The sequence below is a fragment of the Ochotona princeps genome, chromosome 1 (genome assembly GCF_030435755.1).
Source record: "Ochotona princeps isolate mOchPri1 chromosome 1, mOchPri1.hap1, whole genome shotgun sequence".
Lineage (NCBI taxonomy): Eukaryota > Metazoa > Chordata > Mammalia > Lagomorpha > Ochotonidae > Ochotona > Ochotona princeps.
The window spans coordinates 119,641,888-119,655,774 of NC_080832.1; the positions used below are offsets into that span (position 1 = coordinate 119,641,888).

General features: G+C 42.4%; 1 protein-coding gene across 7 annotated transcripts in view; it reads right to left on the minus strand.

Moving 5' to 3' along the window:
* Positions 1-13,887, minus strand: part of CARMIL1 (capping protein regulator and myosin 1 linker 1) — a 323,242-nt gene that overhangs the window by 104,900 nt on the left and 204,455 nt on the right. For all 7 annotated transcript variants that reach the window (XM_058667065.1, XM_058667059.1, XM_058667053.1 and 4 more), the window contains 4 exons: positions 8,527-8,630; positions 5,613-5,690; positions 5,403-5,479; positions 2,142-2,246 (listed from right to left, as the gene is read on the minus strand). In XM_058667065.1, the coding sequence (XP_058523048.1) occupies positions 2,142-2,246; positions 5,403-5,479; positions 5,613-5,690; positions 8,527-8,630 (364 nt within the window). The remainder of the gene's footprint in view (positions 1-2,141; positions 2,247-5,402; positions 5,480-5,612; positions 5,691-8,526; positions 8,631-13,887) is intronic.

Here is a 13,887-nt window from a genome sequence, read left to right on the forward strand (position 1 = left end):
GAAGGGAAGGGAAGCAAAGGAAGAGAAAAGAAAAGAAAAGAAAAGAAAAGAAAAGAAAAGAAAAGAAAAGAACAGCACAACTACAAAGGAAGCAGTTATGTTCTTTGTCCTGCTTTCCAACGTTGTTATGTATGAACTTAAGATGTTACTCTCAAAACTGACCCCAAACTCTTCAAGAATCAGGATTGCCCCTGTGATGCACTGGGTGCAGCAGCAGATGGGAGGAGTTGGGGCATTCACAACTGCCACTGAGAGCTGTGCACACTTCTGTACACTTACTCTAATCCCCACAGTAGTCACTCCATTTCCTTGGGAAGCTCTCCGCATTCACACTTCCGTTCTTCCCTCTTCACAGATGGAAAGCCCAAGAGCACACCCTAGTTACACAGTCAATCTCTGTTTCAAAGCCTGTTTCCCAAGTGTCACCAATCTCAACCCACACCGGTGATCTGGAGCAAGTGACAGCTTCTTTGAGCCTCGATTCCCTCAACTGTGAAGTGGGGATGATGATTCCAACAGCCCACAATGACAGCATCATTACAGGTGCCGGTCCTTGCAGCAACACATAGTTCAATGTCCAACTCCAGGTCATTCTTTCCAAATTTCCTTTTTCAGTTTCTCTCAACAAGGTACACTGGAGTGCCACTATTTTACAAAATTGTTTCAAACTTACATCACAATGTACACACAGAATTTGGTTTATAGACTCTCCAGCCATGAAGCCCACTTCCTTACATTAAATTTCATCCTGAATAAAACAGAGCTGAGGAGACCATAGATTCGACATCATGGCAGATTCATATACATAACAGGTCACAAGATTTAAACTATCACAACTGTAAAGCACAAGCTTATGTGTAAAAGTACAGTAGATGCAGTGCGGCTTTGGTGAGCAGTAGAGAATATTATCAACTGTGTTAATCATGAAGAGTTTACTCCATGTTACACAGGGATCAACAGATTAAAAGAATTACAAAACTATAGACCTATCACTAAAACCACCTCCCCAAACAAGCCCGTATACCATGAGGACAGGGTAGTGGTTGATTCCAGCGCTTGCACACTGTGAATGGTCAATGGAAACCCACTCACTGAATGAGAATATGAGTTAAACCACATTTTAAAACAAGTCCCACACTCGTTAGGATATTGATTTTTTTTTAATATTGTAACAGCGTTTATAATTTTCTACGAGCAGTCAAATCATGAGGCTTTCATTATTCACAGATGCTACACATAGAGGCCTAAAAAAATGCTGACCATAGCACCAGACTTTATTTTAGCATTTAGTTGGTTCTACATTTTAAAAAAAGTATCCACTGGTGTAATAGTGTAAAACTACCAGAACTTCACATTTGTCAAAATAAACAGGGAAGGAAAACAGGAAAAAAAGAAGGCAGCTGACAAATCATGTGATTAATTTTCTAGTTAAAAGAAAAACAGATTTTAACACTTCATACGAGTTATAAAAAAATGATGATTTACACATTAGCTGAGAAAAGTTGAAAACTGTGTGTAAAACAGAGCATAAATCTGCCAATTCTCAGAACCAGAACAACTTCATAATAACTTTTGATTCTTTCTGGCAATAGTATTTACATAATAATAATTATTATGAAACCACAATTTAACTAAAAAAGTTAACTTCAGCATAACACCTACAATAGGGATATTAGCCTATTACATAAATTGGCGGACAAGTACAAATGTCACACACCCTTTCCGGATTCACTAATTCAGAAACAGCAGCAGCCAGAGGCTGATACAGCTACATATATACATTTGGAAAGAGCATGACTATGACTGTTAGTAAAAATACTTAGAATAAGCATTAAAAACACACACATGCCTAAAATGGACTGAAGAAAAGGTTAATACAAAGGCAACAGTAACTGGATCACAAATTCGGCGGCTAAGTGGTTGCTACCAAGATCACAGGCCAAGGGGAACTTTTTCCACAGAAGACGCAATAATGTCACAGTGTAAAATATACTTTAAAAAGCTGTGCCCCAGAGTACAGGGAAATTTTCATCTGCCTCTGCAGTCTCTATGTCATGCATGCATCTCTCTCCTTCCTTCAAGCACATCCATAATAACAAGTTAAACTTCAAAAGCCTGGAGAAAATAGATGAACCACTCACTTTAAGGGCTCAGGAGACAGTTTTGTGCCTGAAAGGTTGATGTGCACCAAAGCCAGAGAACTGCTAAAAAACTGCTTGAAAGATGGGGGTACTTCTTTTCCTTTCCTGAAAGCACAAGAGTCACAGAAACAGTTACAGGGCCATCAAACATAATCACTGCTTATTCACATAGTTGTGAAGTAATCCAGAAGTCAGTCCACTTTCCAAGAGAGAATGAACATACGTGTCTGATACTAGATCAAACATACAGTTAAAGGCAAACAGGTTTAGACAAGTCATTTGAGTCCAAGAAACAATGCATTCTGATCCTTTGTAATTAAGAAACATTATGCTTAACCCCTTCATCTGTAGCAAATCCCATGTTTAGAGTTTCAAAGATATGTTATTTCTCATCAATGGCAAGCTTGGCCATGTCAATCTCAGCATCTCAATGGATGTGATGTGTGTGGCTTCCAGACAGCAGCTCTGCAAGCTAACTTCTGCACTGTCCCAATCTCTTCCTCTGTTCCCTCCCAGAGGAACGCCACTAGAAACACATCATGAGACTGCTATTACTGAAGTGCCTGGGGAGGCGCGGGCAGGGGTGGGAGCGGAGAGGGTTAGGGTGATGTTATAGCTCGGCAACCTCACCTATCCCGACACACTTTTTAAATCATCTATGAACAAAAGTAAGAAGAGCCTGGCTAACAATCCACGCCCCGTTGTAAATACAGCCATCATCTCAGCATCATTACTAGGGGTTTCCTATGAATGTATCTAGGAAGCCGACTTGGTATTAACAGTTTAATCACAACCTTTCAACTGGAAGACAAGACAATCTGCTAGCGTAATTCTGCTCAGCAAGCTGAACAGCTCTTCTGATGACAGGTTATCACAGCATCCACAGTACTGTGAACTCAGGGAGCTGATGCTCCCTGCTCTATGATGCTTTCTGCTCTATGCTGCCATTTCGAAACTCAGAGCCACAGCTGAATACAACTTCACCAAACCATTCATCCCTAAGCTGCCTTCAGGCACATGAGTTCTTCGGATGGGCTTAATTCATGCCTTTGAATACCCCTCAAAATGCAGTACCCTGGAAAGTTTTGCCCACTTTGACGCTCCTCCACCTTATTCTACTCTAAGGTGCTTGTTGTATATTTCATATATATATACACGACACTGAAGTAAATACACAGAATACTTACAAAACTATGTTAATTCAGCAGTCAGGCACAATTCTGAAACAAGGCATGCTACAAAATTGAATTCTGGCCCCTCAAAATTGACAGAGATATTCTTAAATAAATAAAGCTTTAAAAAGTTAACTACTGAGGGTCCTAGCACGATAGCCTAGTGTCTAAATCCTTGCTTTGCATCTGCCAGGATCCCACAAGTTTGCATCCTGGCTGATCCACTTCCCATCCAGCTCCCTGCTTGTGGCCTGGGAAACACAGCAAAAGACAGCCGAAAGCCTTGGGACCCTGCACCCATGGAAGAGACCTGGAAGAAGCTCCTGGCTCATGGCTTTGGATTGGTTCACCTCTGGCCATTTCAGCCACTTATGGAGTTGACCAGAGGACAGAAGCTCTTTCTCTCTCTCTCTCTCTCTCTCTCCTTCTGTATATCTGCCTCTCCAATTAAAAATACAATAAATCTTCAAGAGAAAAAAAAGTTGATTACTGGGGCTGGTACAATGGTTCAACTGGCTAATCCTCCACCTTGCAGTGCTGACATGCCATATGGGCACCAATTCATGTCATAGCTGCTAAACTTCCCATTAAGCTCCATGTTTGTAGCCTGGAAAAGCAGCAGAGAGTGGCCCAAAGCCTTGGGACTCTGCATCTGCATGGGAGACCCAGAGGAGGAGCCAGGCTCCCAACTCCAGATCAGCTCAGCTACAGCCATTATGGCTATGTGGGGGGTGAACCAGTGGATGCAAGATCTTTGTCTTTCCTTCTATCTGTAAATCTGCATTTACAATAAAAAATAAATAAAGCTTTTTAAAAAATCATACTGATAACATTGATAGTATTTCTAATATCAGACAATAATCCATGTTATTATAGAGAAAATAATGTCTAAAGTATTATTTTACAACTGTAGCCCTGAGTATAAGTGCTAGGTGTTGAACTATATTAACATGTGAGCAGGCACCGAAATCCCACACCTAAGAAACTGAGATATTTTTCCGAATCCAGTTACTTTCTTTTTATTCAGAGTTGCCACTCTCCATGAGTCCTTGCTGCATCTAATCTACTGCCTTATTTTGCAAACATTTATGTCAGGAGGTGGAAGTGAGACACTTAAATTGGTCTTTGGTTTCCTCTACAATTAAAATGCATGAGCTTTGGGTTAACTATTCTCCCTGCTCTCAGAAGTAATTACTATTTACTTACAAGTGCATCATCAAGAAACACCTTCAGGAGTTCCTAAAAGGTTTAACTTTATTAAGGGAAAGTACCGGGCCTGGCGGGATGGCCTAGCAGCTAAAGTCCTCGCCTTGAATGCCCCGGGATCCCATGTGGGCGCCGATTCTAATCCCGGCAGCTCCACTTCCCATCCAGCTCCCTGCTTGTGGCCTGGGAAAGCAGTCGAGGACGGCCCAAAGCTTTGGGACCCTGCACCCGCGTGGGAGACCTGGAAGAGGTTCCTGGTTCCCGGCATTGGATTGGCGCGCACCGGCCCGTTGTGGCTCAGTTGGGGACTGAATCAGCAGATGGAAGATCTTCCTCTCTGTCTCTCCTCCTCTCTGTATATCTGACTTTCCAATAATAATAAAATCTTTAAAAAAAAAAAAAAGAGAGAGAGAGTACCTATCCATACATGAGAAATACTATATAATTTTATGGTTCACATAAGTGCTATGGAGGCAAAGAACAACAATCCGTAGTTCTAGCTCCTGCTAATGTGCCTTGGAAAGCAGCAAAAGATGACTTAAATGGGAGACCGTGACAGTGTTCTAAATTCCTGGCTTTGGACTGATCCAGGCTCAGCTCTTATAGCTATTTGGGGAGTAAATTAGCAATTAAAAAATGTGTGTATGCGTGTGTGTGTGTGTGTGTTTGTGTGGCCATCTCCCTCTGTAATTCTGACATTCAAATGAATTAGTAAATCATTTCAAAACCAATAGATAAACATAACAAAGCCTGGACATGAGATAATGGTTTAAGGCTATCTTCTTTCCTAGCCTTCACACTTCATCCCTCCTCTTTGAGTATCACTTCAGCTTCCCCTTCCAGACACTCCCACATGACACTGACAGCAGGAGCACATCCCTACCGGTGAGAGAAGACGACTCTGGAGAGATTGAGAACAGCTAAATATTGAAGGCATCCACGGAGAAGAGCTCCACAGACCTGAAGAAGAAATAAAATGCTCTTATTTTCAACCATCTATAAGTTCAGGAAACTATTTCATAATAGAGAAAGGTTCTGTATCTCCCAGCCCCCCAGCACCACTGTTCTGAAATCCCCAGGGGAAAAGAATTACCATGTCCAGGGAACATTCTGTGTTGGATAAATCCAGATGAGCGATGGCATTTGGCTGAGCCAAAAAATTATACATGTGCTTGAAGTGAAAAACAAAAAACGTAAAGGTTAAGGTCTAGAAAAACACATGCTAACATACAACACAATTTGATGTTTTTAAAAGGTGCTGCCCAAATTCCCCAGGGTCATTCTCTGCTCTTCCAAGGGATAAGTCGAGTTCTCTTTCATCACATTACCTCCCCCAAGAGCAAAATTCCAAGGAATTTTTGTCTGAATTAAAAAAAAAAATGTCAAACGGACTCTCAATTACCAAATCCTCTGTTACACATGACTTAGTTTTCCTGATTAATTCAATTTTTATTACTCCACTTTGGCACTGTGCTAATTAATTTTGGCTGCTAAGATTGAAATACCACCTGAATTGCAATCACTCTATCAAAATGCTAATCACTTTTCAAGAAGAAACCAATTTGAATCTGGATCACAGGATGGTCTCAGGCTATATACTCTTGTTCAACAAAGTGGGTTTTGTATCGTTAGTTTACCTACAAAAATCTAACACTAAATGGCCAGACAGCACAATTACTAGTATCTTTGGGAAATAAAACGACAACTCACACAGACAAAGCCTCTTATGTTTGGGGTTGGGGAGGTCAACAACGCCCAAACTGTTCCACACCCTCTCCATGTGATGGCCCCCAAAACAGTAACAGTTCCCTTGTGTTCTTTGACTACCGTAGGTGAGAAGCAAGTGTCAGAGTCCAGTCATAACCAAGCGCAAGCCCTCGGCCATAGAGCAAACCACCTAAATTCTCCTCACCCTGCCAGATGTCATGAGACACAGCAAACACAAACAAGTTTATCCTGAGATTAGTCCTTGCCCAGCACTAAGTGTGGGATTTGGACTGCATAGGACCTCAAAAAAATCGTATCATGAAATTTACAACAGAAAAAAAAATAATAAATCACCTGCAGCCAGAAACGCAGGATGCATTTTATTATTTTCAGAACACCATTTTGCTCTCATCACAGACAACTCCTCAAGCTCACCAACTGGCACCAACTTGGTCTGGCTTTGCTCTCAAGCCTGCATCTAGGGGAGCTCTGATCACCCAAAGCAGTAACCAAAGATCCTCCCTGGCCAGCAAGCCCCTGCATGGGCTGCAGGACTGCTAGACACTCAGCCTACCAGGGCCAGATGCCCCCTCTCACAACTCTCACCATTTCATTCTACTCTCCCCAGTGCAACTGGGACAAGACAACTCTGGTCAGAAGAGAAATAGAGCTATTTTGTTGTCTTAGGGGACTAATTTCAGCTAAGGTTCATTTGATGTTTTCTCTTCTTTTATACTCTCTTCTATGACATATCCCACTGTAAGGCAGTGGTGGCTTCACATCAAACTCTGCATCATCTTGGGAGGGAGAAGATTTATAAAGGTGACAACTTAAGTTGGAAAATGCATCAGAGAGGATTAAGATGAAGCAATGAAGAAATTTCAGGTAAATGATCTCAAGTGTGAAAGGGGGGGGAGGTAAGAAAGCATAAAAAAGGCCTTAATTTGTATGTCCTGCCTTACAGTTGAAGTGAAACATGAAGAATGAGACTGATTTTCACATTGTTTCTCACTCCTAAGCAATGGAACACAAAAGAAGAACATCCAAAGAATTCCACTGGCCTTTTTTTTTTTAAGATTTATTTTCTTTTTATCAAAAGGCAGATATATAGAAAGAAGGAGCGACAGAGAGGAAGATCTTCCATTTGTAGATTCATTTCCCAAGTGGCTGCTATGGCTGGAGCTGAGCCAATCTGAAGCCAGGGGCCTCTTCCGGGTCTCCGACATGGGTTCAGGGTCCCAAAGCTTTGGGCCATCCTTGACTGCTTTTCCAGACCACAAGCAGGGAGGTGGATGGGAAGCGGGGCCAATGGGAATAGAACTGGTGTCCATATGGGATCCCAGCAGATGCAAGGTGAGGACTTCAGTTGTTAGGTTACCATGCCAGGCCCAGCCCAATTCTATCATGTAGTAAGGCCAATGTTGTGGAATAATGGGACAGAGCTGCCCCAGCTGCTCTAATTATCATGCAGCTCCTTGTTAACGCACCTGGGAAAGCAGCAGAAGATGGCCCAAGCCCTTGGGTCCCTGCATCTGTGTGGGAGACACAGCTGAAGCACATAACTTCAGCCCAACCCAACCCCAGCTTTTGCAACCATTTGGAAAACAAACCAACAGAAGTAAGATGATCTATCCTTTTCTCGTTCTCTGTAGCTCTACCTCTCAAATGAATAAAAAGTAAACTTAAATTCCATCATGGTGAGCAAAGTGAGCCATTCTCTACCTGAAGCAGTGAACTCACTCCTAACTCACTGTGTCAATAAAGTTTGTAAACACTTAGAAGATTGACTTAGCTGCATTTGGAAAACCTTATCATAACTGAAGAGGAACAGTTCACTTTCACACTCAAACTGTAAAAAAAGAGTGGGCCAAGGCTAATTCTACTTTGCTCACATGCTAGATCAGGAGTGGAGTTTATTCCAATAACATTCTTAAATAATAACACACACATACACACCCCATACTTTTCAACAATATTAGTTACTGGTGAAACTGTTCAATTTATGCCACCAGACTTTCTTATAATGCAATTGTAATAGGCAAGGTAATATTGCAAAATAAAGAGGAAAATTCCGTCACAAAAATACATCCAAAATGATTTTAACCTTAGCATAATTAGATGAGGGAAAAAAAAAAAAACCCTCTGGAAGCTTTCATCAAAACATTTCCCAAGCTTATAACAGTATAGCTTAAGATGTCATTGTCAAGGTTGAATACAGGGACATAATTCAGGTTTAGAAATCATTTCAGGCTTATAAACTACACTTCTGGGACAATGAAAATAAGGGAAGGAAAACTTACCGAGAGGTCGTCTCCACGAAGGATGTTCCCTGAGAGGTCTAGATGGGTGAGGGTGGAGGCGGTCAGAGGGTTGGCACTGAGTGACTGACAAAGGCTATTCACCCCTGCAACAGTAAGCACATCAGGCTCAGTCTGCACTCCAGGAAACAAAATGAGGTCTGAGCTTCTGCAAATGGCCCTGCAGTCCCGTCAAATTGTAAGACTGAAGTTAACCACAGGTGCCGTCCACATACGATGACTTCTTTTGACATACCCTCAGGAAGAACCGATTAGTTGCAGACGTGAGCAGCTTACTGAATCCTAGAGAGCAATGGATTCAGCATCACCACGCCCCAGGCCTTCGTATGTGTGCAGGAGTGAGAAGGGCTGTGCACTCCTGTCTCAGAGTGATGCGAGACTCTCATTAGCCATTTCTGTCCATCTCCTAATCCTGCCTGGTGATGCCTGACCTAACGTACAGTATTTGAATGTTGTCTGTGCAAATTCTGAGAACTAAGCTTATTTAATACCTTGAGATGGTAACAAACTATGCTGTTTGACTGAAACGTATCACACTGTGGGCAAAGTCAGAACTAAAAGGAATCTTACAAAGACTGAGATGGCCTGAACACAAGATGAGAAGGGAAAACTTCTGAAGCCAGGATTGTGGAGCAGGTAGTTGAGCCATTGCCCATGACACTGGCATCCAAAAGAGCACCAGTTTGAGTCCTGGCTGCTCCATTTCTGACCAAACTCCCTGGGACAGCAATGGAAAATTGCAAAAGTGAAGGCTCCACCATCCACATGGGACACCTGGATGGAATTCCAATCTCCTGGCGTTGACCTGGCCCAGAACTGCTTGCTATTACCATCTGGGAAATGAACTAGTGAATGAAGTTCTCTCTCCCATTCTTTCTGTAACCCTGCCTTTCAAATATATAAATCTTTTTGCAAGGAAGACTTCTAGCCAACACTCTATAAGGGGAATAGCCAGCCCTATTAACCCTTAAAATCACTTGGCTTGGAGGGGTGGGGAGAATCCAAGTACCTATGAAACTGTGTCACATAATACAATGTAATTAATGAATTAAAAAAAAAAATCACTTGGCTTGGCCCCACAGAGGAAAATGCAGATGAGACTTGAAATCTCACAAATCTATAGCAGGTTAATTAAGTTGATGATCTTCCATTGGCTGCACACAGAGTTATACATATCCAAATGGCCCTTAAGAGGAAAAGGTTCCCCACCCTATTTTACATTCCTTGACATATCTAACACGAAAAGGTCAGGTTAAAGGGAACAGAACTGAACTGACAAGTAGTGCCTCAGAAAATAAAGCAAGAAAACATGAGGCCAGCAAGACTGCTCCGTGTAGGGACAGCCAGGTTCTACTGTAAGAGGGCAATGGTCACTGCCGTAGGTCTTGCAGAAGGAGAAACTGTACCCAGCCACTCGGCACAGAGAGTCTCTGGTTTCTGAGGTATGTCATCATCCAATAGGGCCAAAAGAGTCCACGACCTTGTCAGAATTCAGTACACTCCCAGAAGCACTGATGAGGACTCCCAGGATGACAGGCACATGGGATACAGGCTGGCTCTTGGTGTTTCTATAGCAAGTCCACAGTTATCATCCATGTTAGAAACACTTCTGCTTATAAAACAGGCAGATTTTGTCAACTATTCGCATCTCCTTATTTGCATGTCCTCTGTCAACTATTTGCATCTCCTATTTGCATCTCCTATTTGCATGTCCTTATTTTTGGACATCTCAACCTGTCTCCATCACTTTAGAGAAAGAAGGAAGGATTGGCTTTTGTTCCTTCCCAGGCAGCTTTCTTAAGTGAGGGGTCGGAGTGATCTTGCGAAAAGAGTCAGGTCTGGTCACAGCAGCTGGCTCCAATAAGAGCACAAGGGAAGAAATGTGCTTGAGGGCCACAGATGCAGCCCACATGGGCACAGGTCCTCATGACAAGTGCAGGATGCACAGTGAGGGGTCGCTGTTCTACATTCCAGCTTCGATCTCACAAAATGCCCGATAAGAGCCATAGAGCCATTTCTCCAGGGAGAATGCATATGTGACTTTGTAGAAAAAGCAGCAACTTTGGCTGGAAAACACTTCAGCTGACTACAAGGAGGAACTTCCTGGATGTCAATTCAACATTAAGTGCTTATGATTCAGTAAATTGTGGAAGATGTCTGAGAACCTCATTATTTTCCCTCCAGAAGTACAAAAGCCACCAAGAAAAAAAAATCAATTAGACTTTAGGATGAGAAATAAGTATTAATAGGAAACATTTTTTAATTTCCGCTAAAACTGTGTTGGCAGCCTACTGTCAACTGAGTAGACACTGCTGAGACCCAGAGACATCATCACTCACCTGCTAGGGACCAATTTGGAGGCAAACAGGCAGGAAAATACAGTTGGCCCTCCATATCTGTGAGATCCAAATCTGCAGACTGAGCCAACCACGAACAAAAATACCAACATCACATTGTCATCGGTATAGAGCAAATATAGACTTTTTTCTTGTCACTATTCCATAATGTAACAGTGACTTACACAGTATTTGCATTGTATCAGGTATTACAAGCCACGTTTAAAGAATATAGAAGGGAACAGGCATTTAGCTACCAACCCTAGCTTCCTGCAGAGGTACCAGTGATGACTCAAGTAGAAGGGTTCCTGCTTCCCACATAGGAGTTCCCAGCCTCTGGTTTCTGGTCCTGACCTTTTGTAGACAGTTGGGGAAAGAACCAGTGGTTAGGAGCGCTCTCTGTTTATCTCTGTCTACACATGTCTATGCCTCTCAATTTAATTTTTTAAAAATTTTTCATGCATATAAAAGGTTTGATATACAAAATTCTACCACTGTATGTAAGGAACTCAAGTACCTGCAGATTTCCGTGTCCAAAAGGGAGTGGTCCTGGAAACACCCTCCCATGGAAAGTAAGCCACAACTGTAACTCATATCCAGGGAGACAAGCGCTACTAATGAGGCAAGGAACAAGACGTGATGAACCGCACTGGCCAAAGAAGCCTGCAATAGCCTATAAGAGGTGAATTTCCGGAAGTTATTGCCTGTGATGGCTTAAATAAACAACTTCCTTTTGCCTGTCCTGTCATTAGGATTAATTTGATTGTTTTCAATGGAACAATCAAGTAAAAACCACATTCAAAATACCAGGCACTCATCACAAAAATGATTTATAAAATCACATCCTTAGTGAAAAATAACAAAACACAATAAATAAATTCCAAAATTAGAAGGCCAAATTATCCTGATAGCAAAATGTCCCTTGATGAGCATGGGTGCTGGGCAGCTGGCCAACATCTGAATAGATTCTGAAGAGGAGCGCGTTATCAGCGCAGCTTCATGTTCCTGATGCAAAAGATTTTCTCCCCACTGCTTCAGCCCATGGTCCCCCAAAGCCTGTGCAAATGAGCTCACTAATGCAGGAAAATAAGACTGTTACAACCCCAAACTCAACACACATATCTACATGTCTCTCCCACTTCTGGCCATTCTGAGCTCGTGGCCACACTTCCCATTGATTGCTGAAGTGGTTACAGCTGGAGAAAGGTGGCACCAGATGGCCCTGCCTTGACATCATCTGCCAACCAGCAGGATACTCGCTGGGAACCCAGAGAGCAATCAGCGAGCGAACACTGGAGGCAGAGAAAGGGCATTTGGAGGCAGTGGGGACATTATGGGTCATTAAAAAATATGTGTATATAAATATTTTCAAGAACTAAATAATGTTATTCAAATTTAGTGGAAGCTTAAAACAGCAATTTCAACTGAGCCATTCTGAACTTGCAAACCACTGAGATTCTTTGTATGAGCCTTTGGGAGATTATGCATCTTAGAAAGCACAAGCTGAAATTCTTCATGTCACATGTTACAGAGCAATGACCAGTTCTCAAAACATCTGAGTTAGTGTATACATACATATTTTATTGCTAAGAAGAACTAGCCTAGGGGAGGAGGGGCCTCCTTGGAGGAGGGTCCAGGAACCTAGAGCTGCATCCATTACATGAATGCCAATGGAGCCTCCCCATTCTCTCCACACCAGCAGACCAGGGCCTCAGTGAGAGATGGCTCTGGGGCACCTCGCAACCACAGCTTGCTCCCCAAAACACAGACAATCATCATAGCATTCTATGCCCTACAGTAATCAGTGAATGAGCCAAAATCAATGATCCAGCTCCCAGCTTATATGCCTGGGAAAGTGGAGAAAGATACCACCCATGCAGGAGACCAGGATGGAACTCCCAGCTCTTGATTCTCTTTCAAGTAAAGAAATAAATCCTTAACAAAAACAAAAATGGAAAATTGCACCTAGTGATGCTAAGACTGCAAATTGTATACGACAAGTCAGGAGGGCAACCGGGAAACACATACAACAGGAAGCTTTAAAGAGTACAAATTGTTCCGGTCAGCATCGTGCTACAGTGAGTTAGCCACTGCCTGTAACACCGGCATCTTGTATGAGCCTGGATTTGAGTCCCTTCTGCTCCACTTTTGATTCAGCTCACTGCTAGCGCAACTGGGAAAGTAGACAAAAATGCTTGGGCCCCTGTACCCACATGATGAGCTGGATGAAGTCCCAGCTTCCTGGCTTCAATCTGGAGCAGCCATGGCCATCATAACCATATGGGGAGTGAACCAGTATCTCTTTCTCTTTCTCCCTCTCTCTCTCTCTCCCTCTCTCTCCAGTATCTCTTTTCTCTCTCTCTCTCTCTCTCTCTCTTTCTATCTCTTCCTTCCTCCCTCCCTCTCCCCCTTTGTCTGTATAGCTGTGCCTTTCAAATAAATATTTAACTCTTTGAAAAAAGTCACACACACACACATCCTCTTTGATCTAGTAATTTTACTGACAGATATTTACTCCTCTTTCCCCCAAAATTTAAATTGGCAATTAACAACCAAATTCACATTAGTACTGTTTGCATTGCTAGTAAATAAGGAGCTATTTAAATGTACGATAACAGTTTTAATAAATTATGGAACATAAATTCCACATCTGGGAATATCATAGACCCTTCAAAAATGGCCATGTATTTACTGACATAAACCACACTGGATGCACTTGAACTCACTTAACCTACCATTTGCAATAAAAATAGATGTTCTTAAGTTCTGTCTTATAAATGTGGCAAGTGGGAAGCAAAGAGTTATAAAAACTAAGTAGGAAGGTCAGGATTCAGCTGTGGGCAATCTGACTTGAGACTTCACTTCTAGATGGAATGCCTCTAGAAAACAGTGCTCTGCTTTCAGAGAGCAGGCAAGGTGTTTACCAAATATCCACAGAACACGCAGTGATCCAGCCACTGTGCTAGGTACTGCAGTCAAAGGCACACTGCAATACAGGCCTCAAGGA